Source organism: Cynocephalus volans, chromosome 6 (assembly GCF_027409185.1).
Source record: "Cynocephalus volans isolate mCynVol1 chromosome 6, mCynVol1.pri, whole genome shotgun sequence".
Classification (NCBI taxonomy): domain Eukaryota; kingdom Metazoa; phylum Chordata; class Mammalia; order Dermoptera; family Cynocephalidae; genus Cynocephalus; species Cynocephalus volans.
In genome coordinates, this window is record NC_084465.1 from 74740250 (window position 1) to 74761534 (window position 21285).

General features: G+C 34.1%; 1 protein-coding gene across 5 annotated transcripts in view; it reads left to right on the forward strand.

Annotated features, from left to right (window-relative positions):
• PHF14 (PHD finger protein 14) overlaps positions 1-21285 on the forward strand; it is a 168058-nt gene that overhangs the window by 7792 nt on the left and 138981 nt on the right. For all 5 annotated transcript variants that reach the window (XM_063099411.1, XM_063099413.1, XM_063099414.1 and 2 more), the window contains exons 3-4: positions 1280-2073; positions 8583-8727. In XM_063099411.1, coding sequence (XP_062955481.1) covers positions 1280-2073; positions 8583-8727 — 939 coding nt within the window. The remainder of the gene's footprint in view (positions 1-1279; positions 2074-8582; positions 8728-21285) is intronic.

A 21285-nucleotide genomic window follows, 5' to 3' on the forward strand; every position in this document is an offset into this window, starting at 1 on the left:
TTATTATCAACCATTTTATAGGACTTCTGAGGTGCCTTAGATACCAGATGCTAATTATAGATAACTTCCTTTACTTTCAGTGACTAGTTAATTATAGAGGTTAAGGCCAGATGGTTTAATAGAAATTAAAATGGTATGGAAACATTGACTTTTTTCACCATTTTATTATTACCTTTTTCTTAGTTACAGGTGCAAAAAATTCATTATCTTCTGGTTTTTACTATTAGTGTTGTCCAAGACTTGACTATAACTGTTTTTTTCCTCATCTCCTTCTGATCTTCCTCATTTTCTCCTTCCATTTACCCCCGCTCCAAATATTTCAAATTTTTATTTATTTGATTGGGTGTAAAGAGGATTAGAAAGTTACTGATCAGTGTGGGGTTGAGAAGGACGATGCTGCCCTAGGCAAAGATGGAAGAAACTTGTTAGGAAGCTTCTAGTCCTACATGAGCTCTTTAATGTCCTCAGTCTGTCTTTTCAGGAACTACTATGGCTGCTCATTTTCAGGATGGATTCATTTATTCATCAGTTTCTTCCATTCTAGGGCACAGAGTAGTTACTGCCTAGAATTTTTGAAAGAGTAGGTGACTCATTAATATGAGCAGTATCTGAATAAACAGGAAAATTAATAACTTCTCTTGCAACTTTCATTTTCTGTGCCATTCCTATTGTCTCTTTTAAATCTGTATACCTGGTACTCCTAAAATTGATTTGGAATGTTAGGGATGTGGTAAAAGTTGACTATTATAAATATCTATGTTCATCTTACTCAGTAAAGAGTAAAATAAAAGAAGCCAAGTTTTTTGGGGCCAGATTTATTTTGTTTTTGGTGGGACTCTTTCTATACTTGTAAATCCATATGGTTTATAAAAGGAAGATGTAAAGGGAGAAGAATTTTGTGTTATATTATTAAGTTAAAATCAAGTGCCCAATTTAAAAAGAAGCACATTTACTTTTAGGAAAAAATTGCCTCTAGGGTACCAAATATAGCATGAGCCATATGACACAAATAGTGTTCCTCTTTTTAAAGCATATTTTAATTTAGAGTTACATATATTCATCTTCATTAGTGCTATATTGAACTAATATCATTATATCAACTTCATTGATTTATTATTTAATCAGGTTGGGAATGTCTACCATTCTTTGACTTAAATTTGTTTATATTGTTTTGCAAGTAACTCATAAATTTTGGTGGTTTCATTTGTGTCAGCGTTGTGTGTGTGTGTGTGTATGTATATACATATGTGTGGTTTTTTTTTTCTCATATTTTCAACAGATTCTGAAGGGAGTGGTAATGGAAGTGAAGATCCCTCAAAGGACAGTGGAGAAGGTTCCTGTAGTGATTCTGAAGAGAATATTTTAGAAGAAGAACAGAATGAAGATATTAAAGTAAAAGAAGAACAACTTAAAAATTCTGCAGAGGAAGAAATACTGTCATCAGAAAAACAGTTAATTAAAATGGAAAAGAAGGAAGAAGAAGAAAATGGAGAAAGACCTAGAAAGAAAAAGGAGAAAGAGAAGGAAAAGGAAAAAGAAAAAGAGAAAGAGAAAGAGAAGGAGAGAGAGAAGGAAAAAGAAAAAGCAACCATATCTGATAATGTGGCTGCTTCTACTGCTGCTACTACAACAGTCACAAGTCCTCCTGCTGTTAACACATCCCCTTCTGTCCCCACTACAACAACTACTACAGAGGAACAAGTCAGTGAGCCAAAAAAGTGGAACCTTCGTCGAAACCGACCGCTTTTGGATTTTGTATCCATGGAGGAGCTGAATGATATGGATGACTATGACAGTGAGGATGACAATGATTGGCGACCTACTGTAGTGAAGAGAAAAGGGAGATCTGCATCTCAGAAAGAGGGAAGTGATGGGGACAATGAGGACGATGAAGATGAGGGAAGTGGGAGTGATGAGGATGAGAATGATGAAGGCAATGACGAAGAACACAGTAGCCCTGCCAGTGACGGGGGCTGCAAGAAGAAGAAGAGTAAAGTTCTTAGCAGAAACAGTGCTGATGATGAGGAACTGACCAATGATAGCCTGACACTATCTCAAAGCAAGAGTAATGAGGTAGATTAACCCAATTTTTATGATATCTGTCTGTCTGGGGAAAAGGGAATTCTCTAAATCACTACTTGTTATAATAAGTGGCTTCCTTGGAATCCTATTTATAGACAGCTGTGGGAGTGAATGAGCACCTTACCTGTAATATTTATGCATTTGGTCAGCAAACCTTTACTGAGTCTACTATTTGTCATCGTTCTCAAAGAGAAACTCACAATCTCTGTCCTCAAGGAGAAACGTTTTTATATCTATAGACTCGGGAATGATAGAATTTTCCATTCCCCCCTTTTCTCTTCACCCCATTGTTCATAGGACTGCTGAATGGTGCTAAGTGGATTATGAAAACAAAGGTCACCTTTCTTTCAACTTAGTTATGTCTATAGCCATATAAAGATGTAGGGCTGTAGAATACTTTAGAGCAGGACAACAAACAGCTTACTAATTTTCTCAGACCTTAGAGATTAATTTTAAAGGTTAATTCCTTTACCAGTTCTAGCACCCATCATCTGTATAGTAACCAGATCCTTGCTTTATATGTATAGGAGTAAATATGAACTGTGTTTACATATATTTAGTGAATAAGTTCTCTCCGCAAAGAAGTGGAAAAAAGCAAACATTTTCATCATAAAACAAACATTTCTGTCCTAAAACTACAGTAATGGCTCTGTTCTTCCACTTGAAGTTCTGCTACTGAAAGTTAGGTTTATCCATTGGGCCCAGAGATGCAACATTCAAGACTCTTCAGTCAAACACATTTGTGTCTCTTTGTCTGTGTGTTTATGTATGTTTTTCTTCAAAAAAAAGATTGAGTTGTTGTCTTACATGTAGATGTATCTGTTACATCACATGTAGAACTTTAAATAATTAATTCTGTCATTTCTGTTAATGTGTTTATAGTCATCAAAATTAATCTCTTACCGTACACTTATTTTTTTTTTTAATGTCATCGAAGTAGGTTAAACTGGTAGATTTTCCTTTTGCTTCATTCTTTCCCATTTTTCTGCTTATGGTAGCGATGACCTATTTTAATTAATTTTTATTTAGAAATTTGGTGATTTTCTTACCAACGCAATGTACAGTTATATATCAGCAAAGTTGAAACAGCACTTTATATTTAGGATGTAAACATTGATTAGCTTCTAGGTTGCCCACTTTCATATGAAGAATGTTGCCTGCTTCCAGTGCCATCCTAATTCTTATCTTTAGGTAGAGGAAAATTGTCATTAGTATGTTAAATGATATAGCACAGGCAGTTCCATATTATCAGTGCTATCTTAGGGAAACAGAAGTATGGAAAATCAGTTGTTCATATTTAATTTTGGCATGCATTTAGTTTATTTTATAGCACTTAGTACTCATTCTGTATCAACTGAGTAAGTTTACTTTTGGCAACATCATTCCTTACTTCATTTTGTATTAGGCCGATGTTCACAAAAGTAGCCTAGCTAATGATTAGAAGCAGTGTGTATTAGATTTATGCTAAGGTGTGAGGGCCACCTGCCTATTTTGGGTATTTTCCATGTAAAATTATACGTTATCTGTTTGTTAATAACATGTAGGTTATTTATATTATGTAAAGGTTGTAGACTAACCTTTATGATGCATTTAAAGGCCATATGTGCTGTTTGGTTTTTTCTCAATAGAAGACACGTTAGTAAATTATGTGACCTTACATGTTTAGGTTAATTGTCCCAAAGAAATTCAAGGAATGAAATTCCAAACCCTTCTTGGAAAAATGCCCATGTAGAAGAACTTATAGAAAGTTAATTTTCCCTCATAATAACATTGTGCCTAAAAGCTTGATAACTTGTTTTTCTCCATGCTTGTTACTTAAACTCTTCAATAATTTTTTGATGATTTTAGTTCTCTTTAAATTGTCACTCAAATTAGATACTAAGTTTTAGTTAAAAAAACTAATAAATTGAGATTATTACTTATATCTCTAAATTTTCTATTTATATGATCTCGATTTTGTAAAACTAAAGTTAATTCTTGTGGCCTTGTTACCAATGTCTGTATGTTAATCTTCCTGGTTATTTTAGGTAGTGATAATTGTTAAATATCCATTAGATAGTTAATAAGCATATATTTGATTATATTTGAAGGTTTCTTCTTCTCTGCTTTTACTTTAAGTTTTCAGATACCACTTTGTAGTAGAGAGAGCTGAAAATGTGGTAGCTTTAGAAATACATAATAGGTCTGGCTAGTTAGCTCAGTTAGTTAGAGCATAGTGCCAATAATATCAAGGTCCGGGGTTCAATCCCTGCTACCAGCCAGACAACAACAACAAAAAAAACCAAAAGAAAGAAATGCATAATAAAATTATATCATATTTATCAGCAGGCACACTTTTTTCTTGGCTGCTATGTCAAGTGCATTTTTTGTAGGGAAATAATGTTGGACATCATTTGTAGGTAAAGGATGTCCTGAAACTTTTAGAATTTTGACGTTTCTTAGGGGAATTTGATATTTTTTTGAGCAGGACCTTTTGTATCTATTGCTTGTAGTGGTCTTGTCATGTGTATGCCACAGGCCCAGAAATACTGTAGAGCAGTGGTTCTCAAACTTTTTGTTTTTAGGACCACTTTACACTTTTAAAAATTATTGAGGACCCCCATTATTTATGTAGATTATGTCCACTGACATTTACCATTTCAAATTAAAACTTAAGATATTTTAAAAAATAAGACATAGAAATACACAAGTTGTCAGATTGATGACACTGTCCTACTTCATGTAGCTTCTGGAAAACTTCACCATATACTCATGAGGGAAAGATAGTGAAAAAGGCAAATAACATCTTAGTACCATTATGAAAATAGCCTTTACCTTGTAGACCCCCAAAAGAGAGTTTCTTGGTCTACACCTTGAGAACTACTTCTCTAGAACTGGGCATTTGGTAACCTGCATTTTCTGCAAATGGGCAACTGTCTTTGTCAATGGCTTTTTTTTTTTTTTTGTGGCTGGCTAGTACAGGGATCTGAACCCCATGGCATTTTTTGAATTTAGTGCAGTGTGAATAATTCCCTTAGAATATGGTTGTACATCCTTCTCAACCTTTTATCTTGAAGCTTTTGAGATTCACTAAGAGAGCTTTGGGTGAGAATTAATACATTTCAGAAAATCATGTCAATAGAAATGGCAGTTTTTTTGTTTTGTTTTGTAAGAGGAAGAACAGCTGTTTTCTCACAGAGGATATTTAGAATTGGACACAGTTTGGATTTGGATTGCTCTTTTATAGACATAACCTCATATTCTTTGCTTACTAGAAATTTTTTTTTCAATAAAAGTCTACTGTGTTAAATGGATTAGATGTCTTGCCATGATATGAAATGGTAATTGACCCTCATTTTAGCTAGTTAAATTGTAAAAATTTTGCCAAAGTTTATAAATAGCTGCTTTTATTTGGGGCTTCTGACTTATTAATCAATTGTCTTTTTACACATTTCAAAACAAAACAAATTGCTCTAAGTTCTAAAAAAAATGTGTTTTATAACATTCTACAAATATTACTTGAGATTTGTGAGAATTTAACCTTTTTTAAAAACTTAGAGGGAGAATTACTGGTCAAACTTTTTGGTATATTACATTTTTCTCATCTTCAGGGCCATAGGATTGTTTCAATACTGGTTTTACATGAAGTGTGCTGGAATTTCCTCTGTTAAAGACACATAATTTAGGTAAAATTTAGCATGTTGTGTATTTGTGATTTATAATCATCTATGTGGAATACGTATATAAATGAACACTAAACATATTTTAGAGCCCATGGAGTACATTGGGCAATATCATTTATGGGGTATATTTTAAATCCCAAGAGGGAAAAAAATGAGATAATTTACTATAAGTCATTGATTTATCACTATAGCGCCCCATTTATTCTGTTGAATTTTTCTGTAATATTAAAGTTATTTTCTAGGTAGTACTCTTGCCATTCAAAACCCACTTTCCTGATTTCTATTTTTATGTAAAACTATATTTTCTAAGTTTTGTGTTAAAAACTTTAGCTTAACTATTTTCCCTAGGAAATTGAAAGATGAAATACATCTTCCAAAATGTGCTATGCAAAATGGTAACGAATTGGGTTTGTACTGATCTGATCAGAAGTGTGCTTAAACTTATGTTTGATCTATTAAAGAAAACTTAGGTCATAATTTTCTAAGAGGATGTATTATTTAGATTTTCCCATTGAAATATTGTCTGCTAGCCATTTGGTTAGAGGAATATTGCAGAGCACTATTTTCTTCCCATTTCTCTCTTTGCATTGTATTTCTAGTTAAAGCCTCAAACAGTGGGGATCAGAGGGCCAGAAATACCAATTATGTTTTCTCTATCTCTAAATGATAATATGTGTAGAGAGAAATTGGTGTAGAGATATATTTTACACATTTACTATTTTTTTGGATGAAATGGAAAAATAGGAAAATAGAAAAATTAGAGCTTCCTGTTGATGCTGTTTTTTCTGACCCATAGAAATTTACTTGTTTTCCATATGGGTAAACTTTTTTTCCAGGGCCAATTAGTTGTTATAATTCCACCAGAGGAATGTTGGCAAATATGAGTAGCCTCTTACCAAACTCTGTTCACTAGGTGGTTTCCTAGTCTGTGATTTTTTTTAACCTAGATGTGCTATTCTAAGAAAAAAGTCTCTTTTGTACTTAACTCTGAAGATGATATTTAAAGTAGCAGTGCTCATTGAGACTTGTAACTTTACTTTTGGGTTCTGTGGAAGATTTCCCAGTGTAATAAATTATCAGTTTGCGTTTCTTTTTTTGAACCACTTACAAGAAGTGCAGAGGAAAGGAGGGGGAGGGAATGAACATTTATTGAGTTCCTAGTATATGCCAGGAACATTCTTGCCATATATTATATTTTGTTAATTCTCACAACAACCTCATGAGGTAGGTATTGTTTTTATTATCCCCATTTTACAGATAAGAAAATTGCAGTTTTGAGGTTCAACAGCTATTAAGTGAGAGATGAGAATGAATGTTTGATTTTAGGTCAAATGCTGTGACTTTTGAAGTATGGCTAAGGGTATGAGAATCTGGGCAGATTTTTGTTTGCTTATTTTACCAAAGTACTATAAAACACATGAGTTTTCTTTTTAGGATGTTTGCACCTTTAGTTGCTAGCCATTTGTTAGCCCCAAACTATTTTATTTGGTTTTATTACATAGAAGAGTAAAATATAAATTTTGAAGTACTAGAATTCTAAGAGAAAGGACATTATCTCTTTTTAGATTCTGCATTCTTTCCTGTTTTGTTTTACAGATTAGCTGCAGTTTTATATGTTATACACAAAATGTATTAATTGTGACCTGCAAGTGTTATCCAGGTGTCATTACAAATTGCTATTGAAATGATGGCTGCAAATGTTATCTTTGGATATTGGTGGAGTTTAAAATATATATATATGGTTAGGTTTGTAAATGACCGGTAAGGGGATCTTAACCCTTGACTTGGTGTTGTCAGCACCACGCTCTCGTAAGTGACCTGAGCGGCCATCTCTATATAGGTATCCGAACCAGTAGTCTTGCTGTTATCAGCACCACATTCTCCCAAGTGAGCCACGGGCTGGCCCCAAAATATATAGATTCAAGTGCCATCTTTTATTATATGTAATGTTAAGCCCAATCTATTAAATGTGACAAGAATAATTTTCTTGTTAACATTTAAGTTAAAAATCATAATGTAGAAGGTTTAAAACAAGCAGACACTTGAAATTTTATCTTTTTGTATTTGTTTAGTAATACATGTTTGTCCTTTTGTATTTTAACTAGCTAGGCATCTTTATTACCAAATTACACTAGATATTTCTTGACGTAAACCTAATATAGTAGTCTGACTTTTCTGGCAACTGGTCAACCTGGATCCTTTTTTCGGTGATTTTCTGTACGTATATATGCAGATACACTTGTGCAGGCTCTCATGGATCTATTATACAGTAGTTTGATCACCCTGGAACTTGGATTCCCCAACACTTAGAGAGTGTAATTCTCCCTTCACATGCATACTTGCTTGCTTATATGTTACCTGTGAATTGATTTCTTCCTGTTCCATATATGTGTGTCTTGTTCCCCCTAGATAGAATTGCAAGCTCCCAAAATATAGGAACCGTATCTTTTTACTTTTTAAACCCATATACAGGATTAATAATTACTTGTGGATTAATTTTTCCTTACTCCTAGTTAAAGGGGCAAACCAGAACGGCATAACAGACGAAGAGTTGTTAGTTGTATGCCTGCTTTTTTCATTTCCTATAGGAGAGAGAATATAGAAAACTTACAGAGAAGTGAAAAATTAAGGGAGGGTACACAGACGGTCCTTTGACAAAGATATATACTTCTCAAATGTAGCATACTTTGAAGTTACTAAAAGAATGGAGAATATGGCCTAAATTCGGAAATACATAAAATAATGCTTTAAAATAATTTAAGGTGAGAATTTTATTGATTAAAATTGTCTTTTAATTTAAACGTGATTTTCTGATATATCTTAATTTTTTAACATTAGGACTCGCTGATTCTTGAGAAGAGTCAAAACTGGAGTTCTCAAAAAATGGACCATATTCTGATTTGCTGTGTTTGTCTTGGAGATAATAGTGAGGATGCCGATGAAATAATTCAGTGTGACAATTGTGGCATTACAGTCCATGAAGGTAATTGGCTCTGTTTTGTCTCTTTTTAGAAATGGGTGATTGATACTGTATTTAAATAAATAAAGTTAGCTAGGTTTTTCTATAATATTTCATATTTCAATTGAAATTATATATGCTGAACCCCAAAGTGTCATGGGTATTATTTTCTATCTTCTCTTAATTTAAAATATGTTTTTAAATAATTGAAGTAGAAATATTATGTGGAAATCACAGTATTTCTTTAAAGGTCAGTGTTATAATATTTTTCTTCATGGTATTATTTATTTCTAGTTTTCAAATAAAATTTAGAAGTAAGAAAAAGTCTAGTATATTATTCCAATACAAAGTTATTGTTAAAAGACCTACATTCTAAGTCTATTGATATTATAGTTTCTTCTTTCATAGTTACACTTCTAAATTTTGAATTTGAAAGGAGAATTTGTAGAGATCATCTTTTAAAATCTGAACTAGGACCCACTCTAATATATTGAAAGTTTTGTTTACTCTTATAATTTTTGAATGTTTTTTGTTATGTATTGCTATTTTGTTGTTGTTGTTTACTTAAAAATTTCTTTGGATAAAATTTCTGACAGAAAATTACAAGAATAATACAAAGAATTCTCATATTCTTCACCCAGATTTCCCAAATGGTAATATTTTGCTATATTTGTTTTATCATCTCTCTCATTTGAAAAACAAAACAAAACAAAACCTGAGACCAGTTAAATTTAACAAAGTATTTGAGCAAAAGATAGGTTCTAGAACCAGGCAGCACTCTGGACCAAATATGGTTTAGAATTCCTCGCCTTCCAATGTGTTGAGCTGTATTTGTAACAAGAAAAGTAGGAAATGACTACAGTGATCACCTGACTGCTGCAGTTTGGCTTTTGTCTTATTTGGGCATTATTTGGCAGCTTTCAGCCTGGAATTGGCTGAGGGTTGGCTACTATGATTGGCTGAGATTTAGTTGCTTGGTAATGAGGGTATGTGTACTCCTAGGTTAGGTTAAACTTAGGTTAGGTTAAACTTTGCTTCTACATCAAGCTAGGTTGCAATTCACTCTAAATTAAGACAACTTTGGGCCAAATTTATTACCCAAGTACAGAGGCTGCTTTAGGCCATGCCAATTTAGGACTCATATAACAATTTTTTCCTCACCTCTATTAGAGTAAACTAGACATAATAACCCTCTCTACCTCTAAGTACTTCAGAGTGTATTTCTTAAGGACAGGGGCATTCTCTTACATAACCACATAATTATCTAAGTCAGTAAATCAGCATTGATTTCATTGAAATCAGCTGCAGCTCCTGGTCAACCACACAATCAAGAGGGTAAACAATGAGTACTTTTTGGAATACTATTATCTAATCTACAGTACGTATTTACATTTTGTGAATTGTCCCAGTAATGTCCTTTCTAGCAAAATAAAATCCAGGATCATGCATTGCATTTAGTTGGTTGTTTTTGTTTTGTGCAGCTGGCCTGTGTGGGGATCTGAACCATTGACCTTGGTGTTATTAACACTGTGCTCTAACAAACTGAGCTAACAGGCCAGCCTGTATTCAGTTGTTATGTCTATTTAGTCACCTTTAATCCAGAACATTTCCGGAGTCCTTGTGTTTCATGCCATTGACATTTTTTGAAGAATATAGACCAGTTTTTAAAATAGAATATCCTTAATTTTGGGTTTTCTTATGTGTTTCTCATGTCAAGTTATATGCTTTTGGCAGGAATGCCAAAAGAGCATGGGGAAGTTATTTTTTGAATGCTTATTTTCTCAGTGAAATAGAAAGCAAAGCTATTAGCAGAGGAGTTGGAGATTTGGGAGAGAGGATGCTATAAAATAGTTACTGTAAATACACAAGGAAATAATACATAAGATAACTGTTTATATGTGTGTGAATGAGTCAGATAACGATAAGGGACCACTTGATATAGTGGTAATGAATGTAAACTGAGAACAGTCAGCATGGTTGTGTGAGTGTTTTTTCTTCCACGTATGGTTCAGATTCCTGGGAGCAGGTATAGAATAGGTGAACATCAAAAGTAGCAGCTGTGCTGCTGATGTTGTATCAATCACCGCTGATGATCACAAATATGCTACTGCTGCTTATATCCATGAATGTCATTGCTGGTGTGTGATGCGGGCATGGCCAGTGCTGTTAGTGTTGGTGATTTCTCTTTATCATGCTGAGGGTACTATTTCTATTTACTCATCTCTGTTTCATTATCATGCTGAGCATTCTACCTCTACTTCTTAGGTCATGGTCATAGATTATGAATGTATTTTTTAAGACTAGCACAATAGTTTTAAGAAACTAAATCAGTTGCTAACATTTAGATACTGGGAGATTTTATTGTACACTTGTAGGATGTTGAACTTCTTTTGAAGAATGCAAAGTTCTGGCAGCACTAGGTTTTCACTCTTATGGTGACAATCTGTTAGAGCTGAATAAGGATGTCCCCTGCTGCTGAGGCCAACAGTCTCTAGTTACCAAAGTCCTCTCCCAAACCACTTACTCATTTTTGTTAGTTGTCTGGGTCCCTGGAGATATTTGAAAATATAATTCCTCATCTACTTTGAGGGTGCTGTATTTTGTCACTGGTACTTGGGCTGCTGTTGCCTTGTGCTCTCAGTATCCCACATCTATAATAATAAAGCAACTCTTTTACTACAGCTTCTTCCTTTAGGACTCAGGCCTAAGTCCACTGGAGACTAGTACCATGTAAAAATCAGAATGAACCCTCCCCTCTGTCCTATTATTTTTCAATCATACTTGTACTCCTTGGACTTTCTTAACTTAGGATGAATTCTTTCCCAGTATATTTATTTTTCAAATGAACATAAATTTCTGGAAGGGCACTGCCTTAGTCCCACTGATGAGGTTAGAGCTGTTAAAGTTTCATAATGGGACCCCTGCTTCAGATAAATACCCTCAGAAATGGCAAATCTAAGGTAGATTTTATTTATTTATTTTATTTTTTGGCGGCTGGCCAGTAAATACAGTGATCAAACCTTGGACCTTTGGTGTTAGCACCAACTGAGCTAATTGGGCAGCCCCAGCTTTGATTTTTAGGAACACCTAAAAATACTTCCTGAATAAAGGCAGACAAAAAGATGATCAAGCTGAGTGGTAGGGCCAGTTAAGTAAAAAGGAAGTTGTTTATATAAGGTCATGTAACAACTTTTCTTGTGTAATTCATTTAACTAGCTCTGATGGCAGTTCAAGTTTCAAATATTTTTGAGTATTTGCTGATGATTACTCATTTAATTTCCAAAACTAACTCATTAGAATCGGAGACCTATTTTTATTATGGGAAAAGGAAGAAGGGAAGAAAGGACAGAGAAATTAATGATCCTGAGTGTGATGCTTTGTAAGCTTTTTGAGAGCTAGCTGATATGTGACTCTGAATAGTTTTTCACCTCTTTAAGTGGAACCTTATGCTGTAAAATTTATTTGTTGGCAGTATTTTGAGTTCTGTGAACTTTATATACATCCAAGGTAAAGATGCAAGTTGTAAATCAAGGTCAAAAATAAATTTTGGGTTTTTTAAAAATTATGCTATTATTTTCCTCTTCTAGTATAAATACTTTCCTATTTCCCTTTTTAATTTTTGAGTTTCTATTGTATGTGTTTATCATGTAATTCTGTCTTTCTCTTTTGCTTTCTTGAGTTAGAATTAATAACTTGAAAGAGTCCTAATTTTAGAGATTTTAAGTGACCTGTTTTGGTTTAGGGAAGAAGTGTTATTAAACATTAGTGCATTTTTTATAAACTTAATGAATTAAAGTAATGATTAATATAATCTAATAAAATTGTTATAGGATATTTTTCAGTAAATATATCAAATATGGTATTTGGGTCCTTTTTAATGTAATTTCCTATAGGACATTTTTATCTTTACAACTAATCCACAGAATTCTTTTACCAGATTTCATTGAGTACTATGCTTGAGATGGGTTTGCTTGGACACGCATATATTTCTGATTTTCCATTTTAAGTTTTATTTAGTAATACTTGGATGGTATTAGTAAGAAATTATGTTTATTAGTAGATGTTGAGCTCTTTTACCTGCCTGTAATCCTGCTGACTGGGCCAATTGTGGAGCTAGGGCTCGATCTGGAGCTCACAGACCCCTCAAACCTGTTGTCCAGACTGGGTCACAAACCCTTCACACGCAGGTCTGTGAGCTAGGTAACTGGCCAAAAAGGTCCTTGGAGCCGTAGGTTGGAGAGCATGGCTGCGCCTGGTGCGGGTGCCCAAGGGAGACACCAGCCAAGCTGCAGCGCCCAGCATGCGCACTAACTCCACCCACACATGCAATTTGCTTACAAAGAATGTGCCTCACCACCCCTAACCATACCTAAGGCAGAGGGCCTGATTAAATTATTCTATTTCCCCAGCAGTAGATCTGTGAAGAAATTTTTCATCTACCAGCTTGACATCAGTTGAGTCTACTAACAGGAAATAAAAAAATAAACCCTGCTTTTAATAATCTTTGGTTAAGTGGTTAAATTTCTCTTCTGGAAAAGAGTAATTCTCAATGCACTAATATATATTTCCTGGAGCCCTTTTGGGACATCAAAGTCTTACTGATACTGTTATGTGTTGCCGCTAATGCATGTTAATTAGAGCATGGCTGAAAAAATCAAAAGCAGTGACATTTGATCTGGTCCTAATAACGTATTTTTTGTTTGTTTATAAGAACACCATGTTTTTATTCCTTTTTAATTTAAAAATTTTAAAATCTTCCTTCCACTAAAGTGGGGTCACAGCTTCTCAAAAGTAAATTGTCAATCCTTCACTTTTTTATTCTGATTGTAGCTTTTATGGCTTTTTAATCATTTTAATTTTTAAGGTTTTTCTCACTATTTAACTAGACTGTTGCTGCATCTAAAGTAAATAAGATTTAAAAATTTTACCAGACCTCATTTAATATTTAAATTAAAACATCACTCTTACTCATTTCAGAATTTTTTAAAGCTTGGCTACACAAAGTGTGGTTCATGGACCAGTGGCATTAAGAAGTAGCTTCTGTATCACCTGGGAACTTGTAAGAACTGCAGAATCACAGCGCAAGTCCCAGATTTTTTGAATCAGTCAGAATCTGCATTTTAACAAGATCCCCAGAAGCATCTTTTTTTTTTTTTTGGTAGCTGACCAGGATGGGAATCTGAGCCCTTGACTTTGGTGTTGTCAGCACAACTGTGCTGTAACAACTGAGCTAACCTGACAGCCCCCTGTTGTTTCCTATGTATATTAAACGGTTAGCTCCATTGACATTATAAAGGGGTGACTCTGCAATGGTTTTACCAGTGTATCTGAACTTCGAGATTTTTAAGACTACCATAGGCCACATTTAGCACCAAAGACAGCTTGCCAGCAAGGCAGTATCATGCATTCTTCTTTTATGAGAGTCTTTGTAGTAGTCCCTACAGTAGCCCACATAGTCATCTGGGAGCCATTTCTCTCCACCTTTCTTTCCCTCAGGTGACAGCTCAGATAGAAGGAAATGAGATCTGCCTAAGGTGAGTGTAAGGAATCACCCTGACATGGAAGCTTCTTCCTGCACAGGAGTCAACATATCTTTTAACAGTGCTGTAGTCATAGGTGCCAATGGACATGCCCTATTACTAGAGTCATACACTCAGGGAAGCCCAAATTAGGTATCCTGTCAGGCATTTATGGTTCCTGTCAGCTCAGGGACAATGTGCCAATAAGGGTCATTTTTACTATAAGCGATATTTCCAAGTAACATAGTTCATATTCCGCCCTTATTGGGTTTCTAGGGTATCAGAGGTAGGAAGTTAACCAAAGGTCAGTTTCTACTTTAGCAGGTGAAAGGGTTAATCATAGTGCCTCTTACTGGTTCTCCAGACTGCAGGACTAGGGGAGACAAAGGACTCTAATGCCTAAGCCCCTCCTGGACCTGCTTTCTAATGACCATAGCTATTGTTCTGTTATCTACTCCATTGAAAATAGTGATTTGTATTTTTTTTCCCCTGTACTGGACTTCTCTGTTATGTGTCTTTGAGTCTTAAGGCCTATTAATGTTTATGGCTTTTTAGTGTTGCTCTTCTAAACTTCTTCTTACCTTCTAGGGAAGTCGAAAGATTTGAGGAACACAATTTTCCCTATGTATTTGATGTAAACATTAACTATTATTTAAATGACCTGCCTTTGTTACCTTGATTCTGCAAATATTTAAGTGCAAGGCTTTGTGTTAGGAAACTGAGAGATGCAGAAGTATTCATTTCTGCTATCTCACTGCTTATATTCTAATAGAAAAGGTAAGACAAGAACATAAACAAGAACAAAGAATAAAGTTTTGTAAGTGAACTACAGATTTTGTGCTGTGGGCTTATCTTTCTAGAGAACGGATAGGTGGGATGAAACCATCCACAAATTATCTGTGAAGGCTAATTTGATGGCAGAAATGGAGTGCTACAATGTTTATATGTATTTATTTTCCTAATGGGACGTAGATAAGGGAGTGCAACATACTTTATTGGTAAAAATAGGTGACTCATGAGTTAATTGCATATTCTGAAACCACAGGCTGCTAATCCTTGCTCTAATATATTTATTTCTGAATATATTATATATAATTTATTGCTTTTTAGTTCTGTGAAATTTTAGGTTATTTATGGTTTTAACCATCCTTTATACTGTTAAATTTATTAATACGCTATTAATGCAAATTTTTCTTTGCTTTTTGACAATCACTCTTTTTGTCCTCACCTTTAGCATTATCTACTGTTCCTAAAAATAAGCTTGTCTAAGCAAAAATTACTCTGTATTTGTAGAGACAAATTATGTTTCTTGTGAAGAATCTTTTTCAGCACAGTATTGTTAACTTGCTTATTTTTAGAAATGGAAGAAAGACAATTTAGAGATTTTTATATATGTATAAAATGGATATAATCTGATTTATTTTATAAAAAGAAGGTGAAATAAAACTGACGAATTTGAAAATAGTTCTTCTATAAAGACTTATACAATGTTGTTGCGCCAAATAAGAAATAGCGTCTTCTGGAACTGTAATATCTCCGTAGCGTCTCGTAATATCTCCTTTGTCACTTATTCTGGTTCACTCTGGTGTGAGTGGCCAGCTGATCAACTCTGTTGATGCCCTAAATTCACGTCAGCGTTTGGTGTTTATCAGCATTCTGAATTTTGGCCATTCTAGCAGGTATATAACGGTATCTTGTTGTTTTAATTTGCATTTCCATAATGACATAAGATATGGAGCATCTTTTCATATGCTTATGTACCATCTGTATATCTTCTTTGGTGAGGTATCTGTTCAGCTCTTTTGCCCATTTTCTAATTGGATTGTTTTCTTATTGTTGAATTTTAAGAGTTCTTTGTATATTTTGGATAGCAGTTCATTATCAAATACGTCTTTTGTGTATATTTTCTCCCATTCTGTGGCTTGTCTTTTTATTCTCTTTACAGTGTCTTTTATGGAATGTAAGTTTTACAGTTTAATGAAGTCCAGCTTAAGAGTTATTTCCTTGTGGACTGTGCCTTTGATGTTGTATCTAAAAAGTCATTGCCATGCCCAAGGCCACCTAGATTTTCTCCCATGTTATTTTCTAGGAGTATTATAATTTTGTATTTACATTAGGATCTATTATCCATTTTGAGTTGTCTCTAGATTCCTTTTTCTGCATGTGTATGTCCAGTTGTCCCATCACCATTTGTTCAAAAATCTATCTTTGTGCCTTTTTATTACCTTTGCTGAAAAATCAGTTGACTGTATTTATGTGGGTCTATTTCTGGGTTCTCTATTCTGTTCCACTGATCTGTTTGTCAATTCTTTCTTTAATACCACAGTTTCTTGAGTACTATAGCTTTATAGTAAGTCCTGGAATTGGGTAGTGTCCGTCCTCACACTTTGTTCTTTTCCTTCAATATCATGTTGGCACTTCTGGGTCTTTTGCATCTTCATGTAAACTTTAGAATAAGTTTGTCAATATCCACAAAATAACTTGCTGGATTTTCATTGGCATTGTATTGAATCAAGTTGGGAAGAACAGACATTTTGACAGTATTGGGTTTTGTCATCCATGAACATGGAACATTTCTCCATTTATTTAGTTCTTTTTTGATTTTTTTTCATTAGAGTTTTGTAGTTTATATAGATCTTGACAATATTTTGTTAGATTTATACATAAGCATTTCAATTTTGGGGGTGCTAATGTAAATGGTATTATGTTTTTAATTTCAAATTCCATTTGTTTATTGCTGATATACAGGAAAGTGATTGGCTTTTGTTTATTAAATTGTATCCTGCAAACCTTGCTATAATTGCTTATTAGTTCCAGGAGATTTTTTGCTGATTCTTTCAAATTTTCATTCATAGATGATCATCTCATCTGAAAACAAAGAGAATTTTATTTCTTCCTTTGCAATCTGTGTACCTTTTATTTCTGTTTCTTATTGCATTACCAGATGTTGAAAAGTAGTAGTGAGAGAGGCATTGTTGCCTTGTTCCTGATCTTAGTGGGAAAGGTTCTATTTCACACCATTAAATATGATTGTAGCTGTAGGTTTTTTGTACATGTTTTTTACCCAGTTGAAGAAGTTGCACTCTATTCTTAATATACAGAGATTTTTTTTTTTTTTTTTATCATGAATGGGGTCATGGTGCATAATTATTTTATTTTATATTATTTTTATTTATTTTAACTTAGTATACATTGTAGTTGATTTTTGTGACCCTTTACCTGTTCCTCTTTCCCCCTCCCTCTCTCCCCTCCCCCACTGTACATCATATCTATTCACTTGTCTTAAGAAGTTAAAGGAATTGTTGTGATTGTTGTATCTTCTCCCCCCCTTTGTTTGTGTGTTTATTTATTTATTTATTTTTAGCTCACACAAATAAGTGAGAACATGTGGTATTTCTCTTTCTGTGCCTGACTTGTTTCACTTAATATAATTTTCTCTAAGTCCATCCATGTTGTTGCGAATGGTAGTAATTCATTCTTTTTTATAGCAGAGTAGAATTCCATTGTGTAGATATAACGTAATTTCCTTATCCTCTCATCAGATGATGGACATTTGGGCTGGTTCCAGCTCTTGGCTATTGTAAATAGTGCTGCAATAAACATTGGAGTACAGGTATCCCTTTGGCATGATGATTTCCATTCTTATGGGTATGTTTCCAGTTGTGGAATAGCTGGGTCATATGGTAGATCTATCTGTAATTGATTGAGGAACCTCCATACCATTTTCCATATAAACTGTACCATTTTGCAGTCCCACCAACAGTGTATGAGAGTTCCTTTTTCTCCACAACCTGTCCAGCACTTATCATTCTCAGTCTTTTGTATATTAGCAATCCTGACTGGAGTGAGGTGGTATCTCAGTGTAGTTTTGATTTGCATTTCCTGGATGCTGAGTGATGTTGAGCATTTTTTCATGTATCTGTCGGCCATTCGTATATCTTCCTTTGAGAAATGCCTATTCAGCTCCTTTGCCCATTTTTTTAATTGGGTTATTCGTTTTTTTGCTGTTAAGTTGTTTGAGTTCCTTGTATATTCTGGATATTAATCCTTTATCAGATGTATATTTTGCACATATTTTCTTCCACTCTGTGGTTGTCTTCTCACTCTGTTGATTGTTTCTTTTGCTGTGCAGAAGCTTTTCAGTTTGATATAATCCCATTTATTTATTTTTCCTTCAGTTGCCTGTGCTTTTGGGGTCCTATTCATGAAGTCTGTACCCAATCCTACTTCCTGTAGTGTTCCCCCTATGTTTTCTTTAAGGAGTTTTATTGTTTCAGGATGTATATTTAATTCTTTAACCCATTTTGGGTTGATTTTGGTATATGGTGAAAGGTACAGCTCTAGTTTCATTCTCCTATATATGAATATCCAGTTTTCCCAGCACCATTTGCTGAAGAGGCAGTCTCTTCCCCAGTGTGTAGACTTGATGCCTTTGTCAATGATCAGATGTCTGTAGGTGTATGGGTTGATTTCTGGGTTCTCTATTCTATTCCATTGATTGGTGTGTCTGTTTTTATGCCAGTACCATGCTGTTTTGGTTATTATAGCTTTGAAATATAGTTTAAAGTCAGTGTTTTGCCTCCAGCTTTATTTTTTTTTTCCTCAGGATTGCGTTGGCTATGCGTAGTCTTTTGTTACTGCATATATCATCCTGAATGGCTTTTCCCTTAAGAACGGGAACTAGACAAGGATGCCCACTCTCCCTACTCTTATTCAACATAGTGTTGGAAGTAGTAGCCAGAGCAATCAGAGAAGGGAAGGAAATAAAGGGCATCCAGATTTGAAAAGATGAAGTCAAACTGTCCCTGTTTGCGGATGATATGATCCTATATATTGAACAGCTTAAAGCCTCTACAAAAAAAACCCCAGAGTTGATAAATGATTTCAGCAAAGTTGCAGGATACAAAATCAACACGCAAAAATCAGTAGCATTTTTATACTCCAACAGTGAACATGCAGAAAAAGAAATCAAGAAAGCTAGCCCATTTACAGTAGCCATCAAAAAAATAAAATACTTAGGAATAAAGTTAACCAAGGATGTGAAAAATCTCTGTGAAGAGAATTATAACCACTGTTGAGAGGAATTAAAGAGGACACAAGAAGATGGAAAGATATCCTGTGCTCTTAGATTGGAAGAATTAACGTTGTGAAAATGTCCATATCACCCAAAGTGATCTACAGATTCAATGCCATTCTCATCAAAGTTCCAATGACATTTTTCTCAGAAATGGAAAAATCTATTGGTTTTTGTAAATGATTTTTATTTGAATAAAACATTTTGCTTACTGCTGCCTGTATAAAAAATTTTTTAAATTGATAACAGTAACTGCTCCCAAGAAGAAAATTGCATTTCCTTTAAACTTTATGATTTCACATTTTAAAAATGTGTATCTATTTATTTATTTATTTTTGGCAGCTTGCTAATTAAAAATGTATATCTAAACAAGTGATGAAGATTGCCAACCACAATTTAATGACATTAAGGGTATTAACAAGTTTTGATTCCTTTGCTTATCTTGTGTGCTGTAATCTGGTTCCTTTAAAATATTTTCTTTGTCATTCCTTTATATGACTTTCAGATTTCATTGAAGTTTACTTATAAAACCTTCAAATAGCATAAAGATAGCAATAATTAAGGATTTGCTTAAGGCATCTTATGTAAGTCATAGTTGTACACCATCTTTTTAGTTTCCTGCATATTATTAGGCTATTTTAGTTATGATCTATGTTAAGTAATGGTATTGGGTGAATAAAATACTTACAGATAACTATAGACCTATAATGACATCTACTGAATTAATGTTGGTAATTTAAAATTATTTATAAGTTTAATCTTTAGTTGTTTATTTTAATTTGGATATATTTGGTGGTTGTGAGGGGTCACACCTCAGTTTAGGCCCCTGTTGTCTGTTTAGTGTATAAACAGTTCAGATAATCACATGATCTAACATTGCATGCATGTAACTTACTTATGTGTGGTGAAGTCTTTTGAGAGGTGATCATTACTGATACACATTTCTCATAGTGCCTTTTTTAACGTTATCAGTTTATTTGGGATTAGTTTGGGTGCTTCTTAGAATTTGGTGCTAAGATTTTTCTCTCAGAATAAACCTGATAGAAAGTATCCTGGGATGGTTGATATTTGTTCATTTTTAGAAGTGTCTTGGTTATCTTTAGAAGTTGATATTTGGTTATCTTTAGAAGTGACCTATCTCGAGAGGTAATAAATAGATCAGAGAGAAATGCCCAAACTTAAAGGTGATGAGGGTATATATCGGGACTATAATTAAGTTGCAATCAATGTCATTACTACGTATGCATTAAATTGTTTCTCTGAAGGATATTTCAACATAAGTGTGTCTTCCTTCTTAGAAGAAGAGAAAAAGAAAGCTATTTAGGACTCATGACTATTGTAGTCACTAGAGAATTGCTGTTTTAAGCAGTCAGTACGTCAGCATGGTTTTTTATAGTCTGGATGAAATGATCTCTTAGAACTTTTCAGTTCTCCTTTATTGGATTCCATGTTTATCAATATTTTTTAGTACTAATATAGACTTCTGGGTATCTTGATGCTGAAAAAGAATTGTTCATTGTAATGAATGTGATGTCACTAGTGAGTTTAGTTGGTTTGTCAGCACTGAGTGCCTCATCAATGCTGGGTTCATACACAAAATTGAGTTTCAGGAATTTTAATGATGTGAACCTATCTTACCAAGATGTTGGCAGTGAAGTCCTGCCTAAATTTCTGTGTGGCTTACATTTTTGACAGTTAATCTACTCTTTTTAAACTCAAAATCAAGGAAAATCTTTGTGATTTTATAAAAATTTTAGGCAGATCTGGAAACCCAGATAACTTTAAATATAATTTGTAATCCCAGACATGCATATTTGAGTTAGTAAAGAAACATTTTGCTTTTGATAATTGGAAAGTAGTTGAATTGAAGTATAAGATGTCTACTCTAAAAAGAAAAGGACTGATGGAGTTTGGATGTATTGTCCTCCCAGAACTTGTGGAAATCTGATCTCCAATGTGGCAGTTTGGGTCATGGGGGCGGATCCTTCA